Source organism: Elephas maximus, chromosome 9 (assembly GCF_024166365.1).
Source record: "Elephas maximus indicus isolate mEleMax1 chromosome 9, mEleMax1 primary haplotype, whole genome shotgun sequence".
NCBI classification, from domain to species: Eukaryota; Metazoa; Chordata; class Mammalia; order Proboscidea; family Elephantidae; genus Elephas; species Elephas maximus.
Genome location: NC_064827.1, coordinates 87554313 through 87574511, shown reverse-complemented (window position 1 = coordinate 87574511; position 20199 = coordinate 87554313). Strand labels below are relative to the sequence as shown.

The window sequence follows — 20199 nt, the reverse complement described above, 5'->3', positions numbered from 1 at the left end:
TGGTTAATTTGGGAAAGTCAGTTAAACTCTCTGTGCCTGTTTTCTCATCTGTAAAGTACAGATAATGATTATATTCATGTTGTGAGAATTAAATGAGATAATACATGTAAAATGCTTAGAATGTTACAAGACATATGGCAGACATTCCATGAGTGTGAGCTATTGTTTTAGTATTTGCAATGTCAGTTTCACATTTATTCATAATTACGTATTATTTTATTCATATCTTTCTTTCTCATTCAGTGTCAAATTCCCTAAGAATAGAGGTGTTCATCTTTACGCTACTAGTATACTCCCAGTGCCTGGCACAGTCCTAGTGCATGACAGATGCCTAATCACACTTGGCGAATAAATGAATGAATGTGATGTAGCGCCTGGACTCTGAGGAATCTTGAGGGGTCACGCTGAGAAATTTGGACTTCATTCTCTAGAATTTTTTAAACAAGAGTCACATACTGCAAACTGCTGACTTGAAGCTCTTGCTGCACGCTCAAGCGGCAAAGGATCTCCGTAAGACACAAAGCAAGGTCTCAGCAGAGATGCATCTGCAATCCCCACTTCATAGATGAAGAAGAAAGACACACTGAAGATACTGATTAACCCATGATCACACCATCCTTTGCGAAGTAGAATCCCTTCTATAACTCAGGTATCCCAACTTCTGGCCAATGTATTTTTCCCCATTATTTAATTTATAAAACCGCCTTTATGCACAGTTGCACAAAAACCCAGTTATTATGTGCTACGATCTGTACTGGTAGGAAGAGAGCAATGAGTTTTGTTTTTCTCTCGGTCTATCGACTCGACGGCAGTAGGTTTGGTTTTTTGTTAGCAAAGTCATTTTTGCCCAAAAAAAAAAAAAAAATTTTTTTTTTTTAGACTCTACTGCCGTTGTCTCCTTCCAAGAGCTCAGTGATAGTTACATGTTTCCATTAGTCAAACCTGTAGTCTAGTCCAACTTTCCTAATACATTCTTACAGCAACCAGAAAATGGTGTCTGGTGTCATACTCCCTCATTTTACAGAGGGAAAAATTCTTTATGCCCCATTCTGTTTGATGTGTAATTTGTCTCTTTACTCTCTTGGTCAGTGGGACTTGACTGTGCAAAATAAGAGAGCACTTCCTCCAGGAGGTTGGGAATGTGGGGACCCTTATTTGTTCTCAAGGAGCCCTGGTAGCACGGTAATTAAGTGCTCGACTGCTAACAGAAAGGTCAGGAGTTTGAACCCACCAGCTGCTCTGAGGGAGAAATGTGTGGCAGTCTGCTTCGGTAAAGATTACAGCTTTGGAAACCCAATGGGACAGTTCTAGTCTGCCCTACGGGATTGCTTAGGAGCTGGAATTGACTCGAGAGCAATGGGTCTGGCTTTTGGGTTATCTGTTCGCAGAGGTGAAGAATGCTTTTTTTTTAATATTATTTATTTTTATCAACAAACATATATGGTAAAATTGGTGAAAATATCTTGCTTTTCTCTGTCACATTAATTACAAAGCCATTCCTAGTTTCCTCAGAAAACCAAACATTTTTCAATTTCTAATTCTAGTGTGAGCTCACAAACTTATTTTCTATCAGACTGACGGCATACAGAGAGCTGGATGAGGGCAGAAAGGCAAAATTTGGGCCTCGTTGGTTTCTGCTAAACGGAACTCCCAAGACTCTGTACCTGTCATTTTTGGGTGCCCTTTAACTAGGTAGCACCAGCAACAATTATTCCCAAGTTTGATTTATGAAGCCTACTCAAAAAGATGACATGAACGTATAAACAAATTGTGTTGGCTAGCTAGAAAACATGCATCCGGAGCAGCCAAATTAAGACAAATCATGACTCTACTTCCAGAAGAGTAGATTTAAAAACTAACATCTGAGTCCAGCAAGGAATTCCACGTGACTTGATACTCCCGCTCTCCTTGTTTGTCTGTGTGCTCTTCACGGCGGTTCTAAAACAGACTTAAGAGTAGGTTTCACACAACTTAATGAGCTTTATTGAACTGCCTATCCAGCTCAAGAAATTCAGTTCCTGGTGCTGTTAAGAAGATCCCAGAACAAACCTAGCTACTGGCGTTCCAAGTTCTTCTGTGTAAAGATACCAGCCATTACTTTTCCCTATTCCCCAAAGCTAGTGTCTGTCTACCTTACCTGGTTACACCTCTGACGTGTAGCAACATAACAGCATTGCTAAAATCCGATTAAGAATTAACAGATAAGTAATCTTGGAGGAGGCACGTAACTGCTTTAGAAGGTTTACGGACAAATTTCCAGAACACCTTAGGCACGTGCTTTAGCAAGACAAAAAGTCAAAAGCGAACAAAAAACTTGTAACAGACACTGTGGTCCTGTACTCCCAAATAACTGAGCGCCAGTAATTTAATTTCTCCCTGAGCAAAGCTGCTAAAGTACAGGTTTTAGAAGCCAACCACATGAATTTAAATCCTAGTTCGACCAGTTACCAGCTTCGTGACCCTGAACAGGCCATTCAGTCTGTTGATGATTCAGTTTTCTTACCTGTAAGATGGAGATATGCTAGTGCTTAATTCATGGGGCTGCTGCAACAATTAAACGAGTTAATATATGTAAAGACCTTAGATGAGTGCCTGGGACATAGTAAATGTGACATAATTGCTTACCTTTATTAGAAATAATTCTTTTCTTATCCATTCTCAAATATTTGCTGAGCGTGTTCTATCTCCCAGGTGATATGTCTGGCACTGGAGATATTATGTGAGCAAGGCATAATCCCGGCCCCCAAGGAGTTTATAGTCTATGGCAACCGCAACCTGAGTAAAAAGAAGCTGCCTTCACACTGGTAGATCTTCACTTGCTCATCAATGTTCTCAAGAATGCTATAACATTTTTTTAAATGCAAAGTTTTGATAGTTTTTCAACTATTTCTGAGAGTTTCTGCTTATACGGCAAGAGCAAGATATTGCACTGAGATGCTGACGCTGATGGGATGCGATCTGCATATCAACGTGCAGCTGTTGGCCTCCAAACATGCACCCCCGCTCTGCAAAATTACAAATTACCACCCAGGTTCATCGGTGAAAGTTACACTTGTGCACGCCAGAAGCCTGTGACAGGGTCTATGCCAATAAAATCATCACATAGAGAGGCTCGGAGGTGAGATGGGTGGCTTTGGCAGGAAGTTGCTTAAAATGTGCTTCTTGGCCTACCTATTGCCACGTTCAGAAATGCAGCATTGAAGTTGATACCAACTCACAACCAGTAAACTAGTAAACCAGATCCTGACTTACAGAGTCCCCATGCATGTCAGAGAAGGACTGTGCTCCATAATTTTTCAGTGGCTGATGTCTCAAGAGTAGATTGCCAAGCTTTCTTTCAAGGTACCGTTGGGTGGACTGGAGTCACCAACCTTTTGGTTAGCAGCCAAGCACTGAACCATTTGCACCATCCAGGGGCTCCGATTCCAACTCAAAAAAAAAAAAAAAAACAAGGCAACCCATATTGTTTAAAAGTACATCACATGCCATCAGACTACTAAGGATCCAGGTAAATATATAAGAAATAATTCTTGCCTTTCAGGAGTCCTCTTTCTGGCTGAGGAAATAAAGTTTGCATGCATGTAGGAGACAAAGAAAGATGCAAAGTGACATGTTTTTAAGGGCCAAATTGGCGTTACCAGCTGAGCTGTGAAAATTCAGAGAAGGGAGAAATCAGTGAAGACTGGAATAATCTGGGTGGTTTTTGGAGAAACTGGAAATAAATGATGGATAAGGCGTATATACAGGAGGCAAAGGGGGCTAAGGGCATTCTGGTGTGGACAAAAAGATGGGGAAGTCCAAAGACATAGAAAAAAAATGATGTGCAACTGTTTACATTGTCAACATTGTTACAATGTTTCCTTTCCACACCCCCTTCCCTTGCTGTCTTCTCACTCAATGATCTGGCACTTTCGAGATACCCAGTCCTACCAAAATACACAATTTCCCTGACTCTAGTTTCAACTGACATAAATCCAGAGCAAAAAAGAATGATTGTACAGGTTTCCATTCATACAGACGAAGGTTGTAGTTTTCTTTCCTAGTGTGAGTCACCTATATGTTATCTTTCTCAGCTGGATTAAGTTTTCTTTGAACAGTCATCCACCAGGGAAGGAGAGAGGAGGTAGGGATTTTCTTCACGCTTGCCTTAGAGAAGGCAGAAATCCAAAAAATGCTTCCCTAGGACCAAACTGAATTTTTGACTAGAGGAAACATCTGCCTCTATTGCCTTATCTGGTTTTGTTTTCTTGTTTTAATTTCCAAACAATCTCTAACTTGTAGACACATTATGCCTTACCTGTTTGACCTTAATAAAGGGAAAATTTTCACTACCGGCATCTTGAATTTTAAAACGGAAGTATTAACCGCACACCAAGAATGATGTTGATACTGATATGCAATTAAATTATATATTTCTGAGATAAAGCCATAAGATGTTTATTAAGGTTTATTAAGGAGGCAGCAACTAATTCTAAGCTCCGGCACATATATATTTACCAACAATTTGGCATCCGTGCAAATGAAATATTTGAAAATGGACAACACCAACGTGCTTATATAACTTTTGAAACGCACTTGGAGAGAAGTGAATCAGGACACACTATAGGAAGACTGGAAAACTTCGTTCTGTGAATATAGGAACGCAAGTGCATCGTGAATCAGCAGTCTGATGTGTACACTGAAGTAACCTGAAATTCAAAAATCTACAAAAACCAAAGTATTTTTTTTAATTTTATTGTGTTTTAGGTGAAAATTTACAATGCAGATCAGTTTTTCATTCAAAAAATTTATACACAAATTGTTTTGTGACATTGGTTGCAATCCCTGCAATGTGTCAGCACTCTCCCCCTTTCCCTTTCTACCCCAGGTTCCCCATGTCCATTGGTCCAGTTTTCCTGTCCCTTCTGGCCTTCTTGTCTTTGCTTTGGGGCAGGTGTTGCTCATTTGGTCTCTTATACTTGATTGAACTAAGAAGCACGGTCCTCACGTGTGTTATTGTTTATTTTATAGGCCTGTCTAATCTTTGGCTGAAAGGTGGTCTTCAGGAGTGGCTTCAGTTCTTAGTCAGCAGGGTGTTTGGGGGCCATAGTCTCCGGGGTGCGAGGCAGAGTATTTGACGACCAGAGGACAGATAGAGCACTATGACCTCAAAATACTACCAAATCAAACATTTATATGAAAGTCTGCAAACAAGTCTGTAACTTATTTGTATTTTATTACTGTTGAATTCTCTTTTTCTACTACAATAAAAACATTACACATTTATTATCTCAAAAGAGTTGACTATAATCACTAGCTGCATTTCTTTATCTTCCACCCATTCCAAAACCCAAACACTAAGTTGATTTTCACCCTATCTTTCCCGCCCAAAATAAAGTCAACAATAACCTTGGCTGCCAGAATAATGAACAAATCTGTTTTGAAAGAAGTACAGCCAGAATGCTCCTTAGAAGCGAGGATGGCGAGACTTCATCTCACATAGTTTGGACATGTTATCATGAGGGACCAGTCCCTGGAGAAGGACATCATGCTTGGTAGAGCAGCAGGTCAGCAAAAAAGAGGAAGACTCTCAATGAGATGAACTGACACAGTCGCTGCAAGAATGAGCTCAAACACGGTAGCAATCGTGAGGATGGCGCAAGTCTGGGCAGTGTTCTCATTGCATTGTACAAAGGGTTGCTATGAGTCGGAACCAAGTGGACAGCACCTAACAAAAAACTTGGCTTGCTAAACCCAATGGGAATTTTCCAGTAGTCCATTACCTTCTACTTCTCAGTAACATAGGGCATCTGCCCTGCTCCCCCATCTTGAAGTATCCTCATACTTTTCCTCTGTGACACTACCCTCCTATGGTTTTCAAGCCTTTCAAGTTACCCTTCTCAACCTGCTCATTCTACTCTATATCCAATCTTGTTCCTGATCTCTTCTTACTCCTTGTTTTTGGGTGGTATTGAGTAGATTCCAACTAATTGCAACCCCATGTGTCAGAGTAAAACTACCCCATGGGATTTTCTTGGCTATAATCTTTACAGGAAGACCAAAGAAGAATTGACGCCTTTGAATTGTGGAATAGGGGAAGAACATTGAATATACCACGGACTGCCAAAAGAAAGAACAAATCTGTCTTGGAGGAAGTACAACCAGAACGCTCCTTGAAAGCAAGGATGGCAAGACTGCGTCTCACATACTTTGAACATGTTGTCAGAAGGGATCCGTCCCTGGAGAAGAACATCATGTTTGGTGGAGCGTCAGTGAAAAAGAGGAAGAGCCTCAACAAGATGGACTGACACAGTGGCTGCAACAACGGGCTCAAGCACAGCAACAATTGTGAGGATGGCGCAGGACCAGGCAGTGTTTCATTCTGTTTTGCATAGGGTCGTTATGAGTTGGAACCAACTTAATGGCACCTAACAATAACAACAATCTTTACAGAAGCGGATCACCAGGTCCTTCTCCCACAGAGCCGCTGGGTGGGTTTAAACTGCCAACCTTTCATTTAGCAACCAAGCACTTAACCACTGGGCCACCAGGGTTCCTTTCTCACCCCTTACTCCAGGTTATACATCTCCCGCTCAGATATCTCTGCTGAGCTCCATACCTATAAGCCAACTGTCTACTTGACATCTCCAGCTGGTTGTTCCAAAAGCATCTCGATCAGCATGCCTAAAACAGACTTCTGGATCTGCCCTCCCTGGCTGGGCCTTTTCCTCTGTACCCTAATTCAGCAGCGGCTACCACATTCATCTAGTTGTAAAAGCCAGAAACCCAGAGGTCAGCTTCTTTTTCTCCCTCCATATCCAACAAGTCCCCAAGTCCCACTAATATTTTCCTCATCAGTGTCTCACAGATCTGCCCATTTCTTTCCACCATTACCACCACCCTTTGTGGTGTACTGCACATGGTCTACTGCAATCACCTAACTGATCTCCAGCACCTACTCTTGCCCTGCTCCAGTCTGTTCTCCACTCTGCGATCAGAGGGTTATTATAAAAATGAAAATCTGATCTGTCTCCCTCCACCTAACACTCTTCAATGGCTTCCCATTGCCCTTAGGAGAAAGGGAAAGAATTACTTCTTGTCAGACCTACAAGTTCTCTCTGGTTTCATCTATTTCCATCGCCCCCTTCTTCTCCATTCTCCACCACACAGTTCCTAGTTCATGTCCCCTACTGATCTTTGCACAGGCCTTTCTACTCCCTATCTCTGCCTAGTTAACTCCCATTTAACCATCAGACTCAGCTCATATGTCACTGCTGCAGGGATACATTCCTTGGCACATCTCCCCAAACTAAGCCAAGTCCTCTGGTTTTACACCTCCATCTACAACGTGTTGCCATCGAGTCAATTCCAGCTTACGACGACCGTGTGTGTGTCCAAGCAGAACTGTGCCCCACAGAGTTTTCAGTGGCTATAATCTCATGGAAGAAGAGCACCAGGCCTTTCTTCTGAGGCACTGCCAGGTGGATGCCAACACTTCCTTAGTACTCTGCATTTTTCCTTTGTAGAAATAACACACTCATTCATACTCATTTGATTATTGACTCTCAGTGCAAGTAAGGCAGGAACTGTAGCTCTTTTGCTCATCATTTTATCCATAGCAACTTGAAGACTTTGCTCTTCATAGGCTGTTATCAGTTTTAATGAGCTCCAAGCCCACTAACTCCCTAGGGCCGTTGAGTCTACACAATATTGAAAGGTGAGAAGGTCCCCATGTCCCCACTGAGCTAGGGGCCTAGACTGGGTTCTGCGTTTTGCACTTTAAAAAAGGATTAGAGCTTACATGAGACCCTAGGCATTGACAGGAAGAAACCAATTTATAGGTAAGATACTATAGGAAGAAATCTCCACTATGTGGAAGGTGCTAACAATGTTATTTCTTCTGCTGCACCCTCAAATTTATTGGTTAAAACTAACCAAGAATGTTAAGTATTTCTTCTCTACTCTGCCAGGACTATCTATGCATGAAAAGAAATGGTGTACAAAGCATACTAGTCCATTCTATTCGTTCTTTCATTCAAAAGCATTTATCAAATGCCTACTCTGTGCAAAAGCACTATGTAAAGTACTATGAGAAACCTGAGAAGGATAATAAGAGCTATTGTTTATCGAGGGGCTACTATGTTCCAGGACTGTAAACTATAAGTAGTAATTTACAAGCAACATTTCAAGTAAATTACCATGTAATGAAGAAGCAAACACTTAACAAACATAATACAAAACCCAAGAGAGTAAACAGGCCTTTATAATCTACATTATTTCAGGTCCTAGCATGGTCCGAGTTAAAAGCGCTTGAGAACATCATGAGGCTGTAGGGTTTTAATTAAAATCTACTCTTCCAGGGTTCTTAATTACTCACCAGGACGTGAAGCTAATCAGGGCTCCCCAGGGCCAAATACTTTGTATCAAGCATCTAGATTAGGAAAACCCAGAGTTCTTATTCAAAAAATTGATTATTTGGAAGGTATCTTTAGCCAGCTAAACATTTTGCTGACTCTGAAAGTGAACTTTTCCACTTTGTGGAGAAAAAAAAATCTGAACACTATTTATCCAATAAATATTCATCTGCGTTCCCAGCATGTGCTAGAAGTCGTGGCTATGAAGATGAAAAAGCCATAGCCCCTGCCTTCCAGATTAGGCTATGGGGGAGTTGGATGAGATCAAGTGAGAGCCGTGAAGAGGTGCCCTGTTGAAAATGGGGCATAGAGGAGCACAAAGGAGCAAGAGGTCAGCTCTGCCTGTGAACGGAAGGGAGGAGATACTTGAACTGAGTCTGTAAAGTAAGTGCATATTGACCCAGCAGACGGAGGATGAAGGAAGAGCAAGGACAATGACCTGGAAGCATACAACAAGACAGAAGGCTGGGCAAACAGTTAGCAAGGCCAGAGGCACTTTGGAAGAAAGGCCTGGAGATGTACTTCCATAAAATCAGCCATTGAATATCCTACAGAGCAAAGTTCTACTCTGACACACATGGGGTCTCTATGAGTCAGAACTGACTTGACGGAAACTAGCTTTGGGTAATGGAGAGCTATAATGGATTTTTTAAATTAAATTGGTTTTAGATGTTGAAAGCAAAGCAAAACCAGAAAATTAATAATTCAGAAAGCTATGAAGTCAAAAGTAAAATTTATCTCTATATCCACATCTCCCCTCCCTTACTCTCCAAAAGTATATATTATTTAGGTGTTTTTTAAATACTGTCTTCCAGAACGTGTTTTATATGTGTATATTAGAGTGTGGGTACACTGGAGGGAGGGTGGTTGTATGGTCATATTATATATTTATCTTTCCCTTTATGCTGGTGGGGAACCTTGGAATTTTGATGCAAACAGTTAACATGCCTGCTGCTAAAAGTTTGGTGGTTCGAGTCCACCCAGAGGGGCCTCAGAAGAAAGCCTAATGACCTACCTCCAAAAAATCAGCCCTTGAAAACTGGAGCATAGTTCTACCGAAATACACATGGAGTCCCATGGGTCAGAGCCAACTCCACGGCAATTGATTTGGTTTGGTTGCATACCATTTTGTTCAAGCCTAGAAAATCTCACTTTAGAATTACCTTATTATTGCTTGCATTTTCAGAGATTTAAAAAAAAAAAAACACTCATGAATCAATAGCTTGTCAGTAAATTGAGGGCAATACATTTGGATTTTAAGGTAGTTTGCTGAAGGAGGTTCATTCTGTCAAAATAATTTTTAAAAGCCAAAAGCAGGCTGAGAAGAGAAAGGAAGAGCTTTGTGATCATAGAAACAGGCCTGATGGTGATGCCCCACCTGAGCAGGGTTATTACAGGAAAAGATATGGGGGATATTTACAATGAAATAACTTCAGGTAATACCACATGAAAAACAAAATTAGCGTTGCACAAGCAGGAGACCCCAAATTCAACAGTCAAAATGATCTTGAAAGACAAGCCTCAATGAGAAATTAAAGTTAAGGTAATTTATCCTTTAGAGTTTTAATAAGTTAGTTTGAGAAAGTCAACTAAATAATGACATCAAAAATAAAAAGGGTGAGGTTTTTTGGAAGATAGGAAACAAGGTCAAAGACTTGCATGAGGCAAGAACTTTTGGGAGACAATCTTAGTAAATGTTATCAGAAGAGATTAGTCATCTTTACCTTTAATCTTAGGAATTGAATCCATATTAACAATTTCAGTTAGAGAAGCCATTTGTAAATCTGCTGTTTGACCATTTCAAAGCAAAGAGCTTCAATATGGCTTTGTGGTCATGTTCCATCAAGTCCCTTTCGACTCACAGCAACCCAACGTGACAGAGTAGAACTGCTCCACGGGTTTTCTAGGCTGTAATCTTTATGGGAGTAGATAGGTTGGCCTTCCCCCCCACCCCCACCCTAGGAGCCACTGGGTGGGTTTCAACTACCGATCTTTCAGTTAACAGCTGAGCACTCAACTATTGTGCCACGAGGGCTCCTATTATGGCTTTAGAAGAAAAAAAAGGCCATCTGATTTATAGTCATCAGTTTCTTAATCCGTAAAATAAGAATAAGAGTTTAACCTCATAAAGTAGTCACAAGAATTACTGAGATAAAACATGCAAATTACTCAGTATAGGGTCTAGCCCATAATGGGTGCTCAATAAACATTTGCATTATTGTTAATATGATCATTGTAGACATCAACGCATCTTGTGTCTATGAATTTATCACCCTGTGTCATGGTCAAGAATCAAGTGCATGCTGGTGGGAATGTAAAATGGCACAACCACTTTGGAAATCGATTTGGCGCTTCCTTAAAAAGCTAGAAATAGAACTACCACACGATCCAACAATCCCACTCCTTGGAATATGTCCTAGAGAAATAAGAGCCTTTACACGAACAGATATATGCACAGCCATGTTTTTTGCAGCACTGTTTACAATAGTAAAAACATGGAAGCAACCAAGGTGCCCATCAACATATGAATGGATAAGTAAATTGTGGTATATTCACACAGTGGAATACTATGCATCGATAAAGAACAGTGAGGAATCTGTGAAACATTTCATAACATGGAGGAACCTGGAAGGCATTATGCTGAGTGAAATCAGTCAGTTGCAAAAGGACAAATATTGCATAAGACCACTATTGTAAGAACTTGAGAAATAGTTTAAACTGAGAAGAAAACATTCTTTTGTGGTTACGAGACGGGGGAGGGAGGGGACATTCACTAATTAGATAGTAGATAAGAACTACTTTAGATGAAGGGAAAGGCAGCACACAATACAGGGGAGGTCAGGACAATTGGACTAAACCAAAGGAAAGAAGTTTCCTGAATAAACTGAATGCTTCAAAGACCAGTGTAGCAGGGGCAGCAGTCTGGGGACCATGGTTTCAGGGGACATCTAAATCAATTGGCATAATAAAATCTATTAAGAAAACATTCTGCATCCCACTTTGAAGAGTGGTGTCTGGGGTCTTAAACGCTAGCAAGCAGCCATCTAAGATGCATCAATTGGTCTCAACCCACCTGGATCAAAGGAGAATGAAGAACACCAAGGACACAAGGCAATTACAAGCCCAAGAGACAGAAAGGGCCACATGAACCAGAGACTACATCATCCTGAGACCAGAAGAACTAGATGGTGCCCGACTACAACCCATGACTACCCTGACAGGGAACACAACAGAGAACCCCTGAGGGAGCAGGAGAGCAGTGGGATGCAGACCCCAAATTCTCATAAGACCAGACTTAATGGTCTGACTGAGACTAGAAGGACCCCAGTGGTCATGGCCCCCAGACCTTCTGTTGCCCCAGGACAGGGACCAGTCCCGAAGCCAACTCTTCAGACACAGATTGGACTGGACAATGGGTTGGAGAGGGATGCTGGTAAGGAGTGAGTGTCTTGGATCAGGTGGACACTTGAGACTATGTTGGCATCTCCTGCCTGAAGGGAAGATGAGAGGGTGGAGGGGGTTAGAAGCTGGCGAAATGGACACGAAAAGAGAGAGTGGAGGGAGAGAGCGGGCTGTCTCATTAGGGGGAGGGTAATTGGGAGTGTGTAGCAAGGTGTATATGAGTTTTTGTGTGAAAGACTGACTTGATTTGTAAACTTTCACTTAAAGCACAATAAAAATTATTAAAAAAAAAAGAATCAAGTGCAATGTAAGAAGATGACTGGCACACAAAATGTATTTTTTTTTAATCAGGTTCTAGCATTTTAACGCACAACTGCTTAATATAAGAGATTTACTACTAATATTGTCATTGATCAAATTTTTATAAAATCGTATTTTAAATGCACCTTGGAACTCTAGAATTATTCTTGTGGCCAACTGAGGAATTACGTTGTACTTTTCTGGTGCTTTAAAGGTCAGAGTTTGAACTCACCAGCCACTCTGTGGAAGACAGATGCACCAGTCTGCTTCCATAAAGACTGCAGCCTTGGGAACCCTATGGGGCAGTTCTACTCTGTGCTATAGGGTCGCTATGAATCAGAGTCAACTCAACAGTGAGTTTGGCTTTTTATGTAGATGTACCAGGAAGGAATGAAATGGTGTACTTTTTCCTAGAAAAAAAAACAAACCAAACCGGTTGACACTGAGTTAATTTCAACTCATAGCAACCCTAAAGGACAGAGTAGAACTGCCCCATATGGTTTCCAAGGAGCGGCTGGTGGATTTGAACTGCCAACCTTTTGGTTTACAGCCATAGCTCTTAACCACTACACCACCAAGGTTTCCTTTCCCTAGAAAAAAACAAAAAAAACCAAACCCACTGCCACTGAGTAGATTCCCACTCATAGCAACCCTATAGGACAGAGTAGAACTGCCCCATAGAGTTTCCAAGGAGCACCTGGCAGATTTGAACTGCTGACCTCTTGGTTAGCAGCCGTAGCACTTAACCACTATGCCACCAGGGTTTCCTTTTCCTAGAAGGAAAGCTAAATATTAAGATCAGTGTCACCCAGTGACTTGTGTAAGGGGTTCTAGAATAAGCTGACCATGGGGTATGAAGTTGCCACTGAGCTTCCCTCGGGCAAGGCCCTTTCAAGCCTGGTGACACAGAGTAGTAATGGCAAAGGGTTGAGACCAGCACCCAAGTGCAGCATCATGTGGCCACAAGGGACAAAGGCAGCAGTGGCCACCATGGACACAGACATAAGAGTTTGTCCTCATCTCAGAATTTCATGTCTGGAGGCCCCTTTTCAAAACTGAAGGTAAGTTCCATGTGGGCAGGCTTTGTCTTGCTCCCAGCTGCAGTCTGAGAACAAGAACAGCACCTCCATCAATATCCTGGAGGAATGAATGCTTGGACCATGTAAATTGCCAGGAATTCTTGTAGGACGGGAACCAAAAAAAGAAAGGCCCCAAAATGACTGATACTGGACTTTCCAATAATTGTGGTGGTTGGAGTTCAAACTGGTTCTCTTAAAGTATGAAAAAAAAAAAAAAAAAGCAACATTATTTGCACGAAATTGGGGTAGATCAATACATTCTCGTATGTTAACCACTGTTTTTGAATAAAGGCCAGATGGCCTTTATTTTTCTCCATAGAAAAATCCACATGTCTGAAGCAATTGTGGCGGGGCGGCGGGGGGGGGGGGTGTGAGGTAGTGATTAAGGGATGTCAAGTTAAACAGGATTAGAAGACTCTGAGGTCCCTTTTGAATCTCTCAGTTTATAATAGATACGTCTTGCCAACTTGTTTGCAAAGTTCATGTTTATCCTCCCTCAGTCAGTTTTTGTAAATTCAGATTTATAAATATTGATAAGATTAGTTTAAGGGCCACCATTTTTGCATTATTTGGGCAAGTCTGGGGTTGTGAAAATGCTGTGGAATTGGGGATACTTCCAGATTTTGAGTTTTGTGGGTGCTGAAAACAGGCGGATGTATGGAGACCAAAGTTTATTAATGGTTACCAGCAGTGGAAAGAGCCCTGGCGGCACAACAGTTAAGCACTCAGCTATTAACTGCAAGGTTGGCAGTTCGATTCCACCCAGCGACTCCACAGGAGAAGTACCTGGTGATCTGCTCCCGTAAAGATCACAGCCTAGAAAACCTTATGGGGCAGTTCTACTCTGAGTGGAAGTTGACTGGATGGCATGTAACAACACCAGCCAAGGGTAGGCAGGAGGGAAAAAGGGAAACTTGTTGCTTAGGGGCACTGAGTCTCTGTTACGAATGATAAAATTGGAAATGGTAGTGGTGATATACAACATGGTGAATGCAATCAATGTCAATGACTTGTACACGTAAAAATGGGAATGGCAAATGTCATATATATTTTTATCACACAAAATCAATAAATAAAGCTTCATTCAGTGCAGCAAACAGGGAAGGAACAGGAGGCAAATATCAGAAATTGTAGGAGATCTTGGGCATGGCCACAGAATGAAGGGTGTGCGTCACCCCAAAGCAAAGGATGGGTTTGCTATCTAAAACTCAAAGACTCAGCAACAAAGGTGGTAGGGCTGAGAGAGTGATAAGTGTCCTGGTGGCTGACATGGCAACCAGAGTCTTTAAAACAAATCTAGTGAGAAAATAAACTCTGGAGAGGAAACAGATATGGATTCAAATCTTAACCCCATTCCTTCCCACCTGTATCCCGTTAGACAAGTCATTTCATTTCTCTGAACTTTGTGTTCCCTATAGTAATTTTATCCACTGATGGAGTTACTTTTGAAGTACAACACTTTACCCTGTGATGCTGAGCATTTGACTGTAAATGGTGAAATCTCTATTTCACGGTAGTTGGAATGTGTTGCTTGTGACCGAGTCACTGGACACAAAGACCTGTTCTGTAGTACGCTGAACACATGTCTCAGTTGCCTAGTGCTGCTATAACAAAAATACTACAAGTGGGTGGCTTTAATAAACTGAAATTTATTTTCTCACAGTTAGGAGGCTTAGAAGTCCAAATTCAGGGTGCCGGCTCTAGGGAAGGTTTTCTCTCTCTGTCGGCTCTGGAAGAGGGTCCTTGTCTTCTTTTCAGCTTCTTTTCCTGGGTGATCTTCATGTGATTTGGCATCTATCTTCCCCCATCTCTGCTTCCTTCTCTCAGTCTAATTAGCTTGATTCATATCTCAAAGGTGACTGGCATAAGACATACCCTACACTGACATGGCCTTGTTAATATAATAAAGAAAACCCTATTCTCAAATGGGATTACATCTGCAAGTACAGGAGTTAGGAATTATAACACATATTTTTCGGGGACACAATTCAATCCGTAATAGTAGGCACTCAATGTTTGTGCAACAAACGGTTAAAGGCATAAAATATTTATAGGTAGCAGAGTGCAAAAAAGTAACATCCAATTTCCATGTTTCGACATAAAACAAAAACCCCTTAAAAGTAACATCATTTTCAAACCAGAGCGGATTTAATCAATGGAACAAACAGCTTCTCAACGTCTGTATTTTGTGTAATAAAAATCACTCGAGACAAGACTAAATTACATGTAGCATTGCCCTTTCTCAGGTACACACGACTACATTTTAGAAACAGCCTGAACAAAGATTAAGACAAATTGCAACAGTCACTATAATTTTTCAGAACATTCGTTCAATAAATATTTACTCAGCATCTATGCTATCTGCAAGATCCCGTGCTTGCTAGAAGTATTAGAGATTTCCACTTTCCTTTCTTTATCTACATGTGAATAGGAGCCTTCATCAATTTAAATGAAATTGCATGCAAATAAAGGCCCCTGGGCTGTACAAACGGTTGCACTCAGAAGGAAGGATCTGCTTCCCTAAAGATTTCGGCCCAGAAAACCCTACTGAGCTCAGCTCTACTCTGTAACATGTGGGGTCGCCATGAGTTGGAATCGAATCAGCAACTCAAAAGCGATACAAATATTCTTAAGTGTTCATGTCTTAATTACTACACCGCAACACTGCTTCTCCAACCCACTTCTTCCTCCTAACTGACCTCCTTGCCTGCACTCAACCCTCCTCCAAAGCATTCTTTATCCTGAAGCTAGAATGGTCTTTTAAAAATGCAAAATCTAATCACAGTACAAGGTCCCTCCCACACACATCACCTGTCCTACCTGTCCTACCTCCCTCACCTTGTGTTACCCTTCTCCTTACACTCTGGACTTGAACCACACTGGTCCTTTTATTCTTTCCTACCCCAGAGCCTTTGTGAAGCCATGCCTCTGCCTAGAAGGCTCTTCTCTACCTCCAGTCCTGCCTCCTTTACCTAGCTAACTTCTACTCATTCTTCGGATCACAGTTTAAATGTCACTTCCTCAGGAAAGCCTTCCCTCCACCTCCAAATTCGTTCAAGTTCTGACAGGTCCTGTTGTTGTTAGGTACCATCGAGTAGGTTCCGACTCATAGCGACCCTATAGGACAGAGTAGAACTGCCTCCATAGGGTTTCCAAGGAGTGGGTGGTGGATTCGAACTAGCAACCTTTTGGTTAGCAGCTGAGCTCTTAACCACTACGCGACCAGGGCTCCCTGACAGGTCATTCCTGGTTCTCGATCCTCCCATCTTTCCACACACGCCATCCCAAGCCATGGCTTCCTTCTGTACCACTTGGCTTATATGAGTGCCACCATGTGGAAATATGCAAAAATGCTGCAGTGAGTAGGAGTTAAGGATTTGCTAAGGGCAAAAGGAAGGAAAGGGACAGAATGAACATAGTATGTGTTGAACACCCACTAACTGCCAGGCATTTTCATTCATTCACTTTTATTCTGATTCTACAAATGAGAAAACTGAGGATCAGAGAGGTTAATTGTCTTGCCCAAGGTCACAGAGCTGGTAAGTGGTGGAGGCTCTAATTTGAACCCAGGTCTCTGTTTCACCATAGGCCTTGCTCCCGCCACCCCAGAGCAAAAAAAAAAAAAAAAAGCAGACCTGTGACCCCATGTGGGTCAGAGTAGAACTGTGTTCTACAGGATTTTCAATGGCTAAGTTTTTAGATGTAGATCACCAGGCCTTTTTTCTGAGGTTCCTCTGGGCAGACTCAAACCTCCAACCTTTTGGTTAGCATCCAAGCATGTTAACCATTTGTACTACCTACAGACTCCACCACCCCAGAGCATCAAGATGATTTTCTCCTGCTTCTGGGTAAATGTACATTAAAAGACCCACCAGGCATCTTTATTTATCTTTAAAGTTAACCAGGCCCAATTTTTTTTTTTTTTGTATGTGGGAAGAATTAGGTAATTTAGTAATATTTCAACAGAGCTTCACAATTATTTAAATATTTGCAAATGAAGTATAATACATTCTGGATTATTTGTTTTAAAAGCTACATGCCAGTTGAGTAAATAAACTAACTTTGAATTCAAAATGCCCAATATTAAAATGTTAATTTCTAAAAACTAACCTCAATTTGAATGAGCTTTATTTTAATGAGTTGAAATTACTTAGTCATTCCCATTCTCTGGGTCAAAAGGAAGTTATATGAGATGGGGGGTGAGGTCTAGAAGGGCGGAGAAGGACAGTCGTGTCCCTTCTCTCTGAGAGGCTACCCCTGACTTGGGCTTGAAATGGAGAACTGAGGCCCCGAGACCACACACAACCAGTCCCATCACACAACCTTTATGGTCGCTTAAAATGTACTCCACCCACACTAAGTCCTTCTGATTCTCCTGGGATACTTGTCAGAATGCCACTTCCTGGGCTCACTGCAGGCCTACAGATTCAGACTTTCTGAGGATGAGAGCCAGGAATCGCCATTTTAACAAGCTTCGCTCCCTACCCCTCACCACAAGATGCTTCCGATTCACGTCAATGCTCAAGAACAGCTTTAGGAGTACAACAAAAATTTAAAGATCACGATGACTCAGCACACTGATTATTTATTTAACACATCTATTTATCTCATGGACAAACTGTTTTCTCTATAGACCCCTGGAAGTTTTTAAACGAGTAAAATACTTATCCCAGCATCCCTAAAGGTGAGGTATTCCCCGTTTCAAAATGAAGGAAATCGAGTCTTGAAATACGTATGACATGCCCTCCCTTTACAGGCAGTCAGGAATCAACTCTATTGCACTCAGGGAGAGACAGCAATACCCAGTTAGTAATTCACTGATTAGGGATTTTTACACCCTAAATCTAAGCTATTTGACTACCTCACCTTTGTATTCAATCCCCAGTTAATTTCATCTTGTAGGGGAATGAATGGCATGTGTTCTAAATTTATAACCTCAGTATGCTCCCTATTTAAGAACAGACTCCCTGACTCAACTACTAATTGCATGTTCGGGACCCTCTTTTATTCCTCTTCTGCACAACGCCCTGCAAAGACAATTTTGTAGATAAATGGCTTCCTTTTCTCACTCCTCTCCACTGTTTAAAGTCAGTCCCCCACCCACTCTCTTGCCTGCTTCCCTCCCACTAAAAATTCTGGATATGGGAAATTAACTTTAAAAAAGAAGCCCAGGAGTTGAACAAATCCTTCTGAGTAGGCTAACACCTCTCATCTTCGACTGGTGTAGCAGTCTCCATTCCCTGCTTTCTGGGAGCTGGCCTAAGCCTGGGAGTTCATCAGTTTCGGGGTTTATTGGGGCCTCTCCATTTGGGTGAGCTCTGAGAGTTCCATCACCTAGGAAACACAAAGGCAGGTTCCCTGAATATGCACAGATAGAGAGTATTTTTTAAAAGCACATTAAAACGTTTGGGTTTAGTTACTCTCCCCCTGTCCCCCAAATACAAATCACGATTCAAAATTGTCACTGACTTGGTAGCAACTTTAGTCAGGAATAGGCTTCAACCTGACAAATCGCAAGCATGTGCACTCTTCCTCACCAAACTGGCAGTAAGTTGGGAAACAGCTCGACAATATCCCATCCCCGTCTTTATTTTTTTCTTCTAAAAACGGAATGGCTTCACTTATAAAACTAGCCAGGCTACTGCTGATACAGTCGCCCTCTGTGTGTATGGGACAGTAAATATTAGACACCAAGTTACCTATGTGGGTTGTAGACATTCCGATTTCAGAAAAGGAAGTGCAAAAGATGCACTCACAGAAGACATTTTGAACCTGAAAATGGAACTGCTCGCTTTGATGCAAATGGATATGGTTTGTGGTTGGATGTGAGAGAGAAATTTCTCTCAGACCATCCTTTCTAGTCAAGTTGTTCAGCCTGAATCATGAGTACATCTCTCTGCTGAATGATCGGGTGGATGAAATCATTTCTTTGCTTACTCTATGGCTAAACCACATTTATCGAATGACCCCTCCTCTGTTATTTTTTCTTTCACAATAAATTCAACCAAATTTACGAACCGTCTACCCTGTGCCAGACACTGTGCCAGGCTCTGGAGATATAGAGATGAATGAGGCAAGGTTCTGGTTTATTAACGATCTCCCCCTTCCCTGGCAGCCCGGACGACTGTCCATCCAGTCGCAGACGTGAGTACCCCACTGCTCCCCGCTTCTGAGAACACCCTACTTCCAAGCCAGCCCACGAACCCAGCTCGCGTTCCCCGACAGCCAAACGCTCAAGTTCAACTCCGGAGCCGCAGGGCTGGCTCCTCACCCGGCGAGCTCCTGGCGCCGCAGCGCACCGCGCTGGTCCCTTCTACCTGCACGCTCGCCGCAGCGCACCGCGCGGGTCCCTTCTACCTGCCCGGCCGCTGGCCCGTCGGAGCGCGCCAGACCCCCCGACGCCCGCAGCCACTTACTTTGCCGTTGTCGCTCACGCCGAGGAGGTGATCTCGCAGCACCTCCATGGGACAGGTCCAGGTGGAGTGGACGAAGGTCCCTCGGAAGATGTGCGCCAGGGGCGGCATCCGTGAGGCGCACATCTCAGCGGGGAGCACAGCGCGGGGTCCGCGGAGCGAAGAGGGTGCACCTGGTGGAGGCGCAGCGAGGGCTCCCTGGGGCTTCGGGAGGCGGCCAAGCGGGCACCGGCTCAGGCCTCGGTCCTGCCCCCCGCTTCCCCGGAGGATCGCCTGCCCCCTGCAGGCCGCGCCCAGGGGCTGGCTCCCTGCCTTCTCAATGCCAATAGGATTTCTCTCCCGCGAGTTGGCTCTGCGCCCCCGTGGGGTGTGGTCTTTCTCTCCACTGCGTTAGTTTTTGATATTAACTCTTTGAGTTTCCAAAATCACTGCTCGCATTGCAGTTCTTTTAACTCACCCTGGCTGAGTCACCCACGCAGAGGGCGAAAGATGAAGGAAGGAGCTTGAAGAGTCCATGTTTCCAGCCCTGCACCTTTACTTGGAACTGAAATTTGCTTTTACCCCCAGTTCCCCAGCACCCCCCCGCCCCCAGTTGGGAAGCTTAGAGGCGCA

At 42.7% G+C, this 20199-nt stretch overlaps 1 protein-coding gene across 3 annotated transcripts in view; it reads right to left on the bottom strand.

Moving 5' to 3' along the window:
• GDA (guanine deaminase) overlaps nt 1-19794 on the bottom strand; it is a 119006-nt gene extending 99212 nt beyond the window's left edge. For all 3 annotated transcript variants that reach the window (XM_049896660.1, XM_049896662.1, XM_049896661.1), the window contains exon 1: nt 19591-19794. In XM_049896660.1, coding sequence (XP_049752617.1) covers nt 19591-19713 — 123 coding nt within the window. In that variant the 5' untranslated portion in view covers nt 19714-19794. The remainder of the gene's footprint in view (nt 1-19590) is intronic.
• Between the last annotated feature and the right edge of the window lie 405 nt (nt 19795-20199).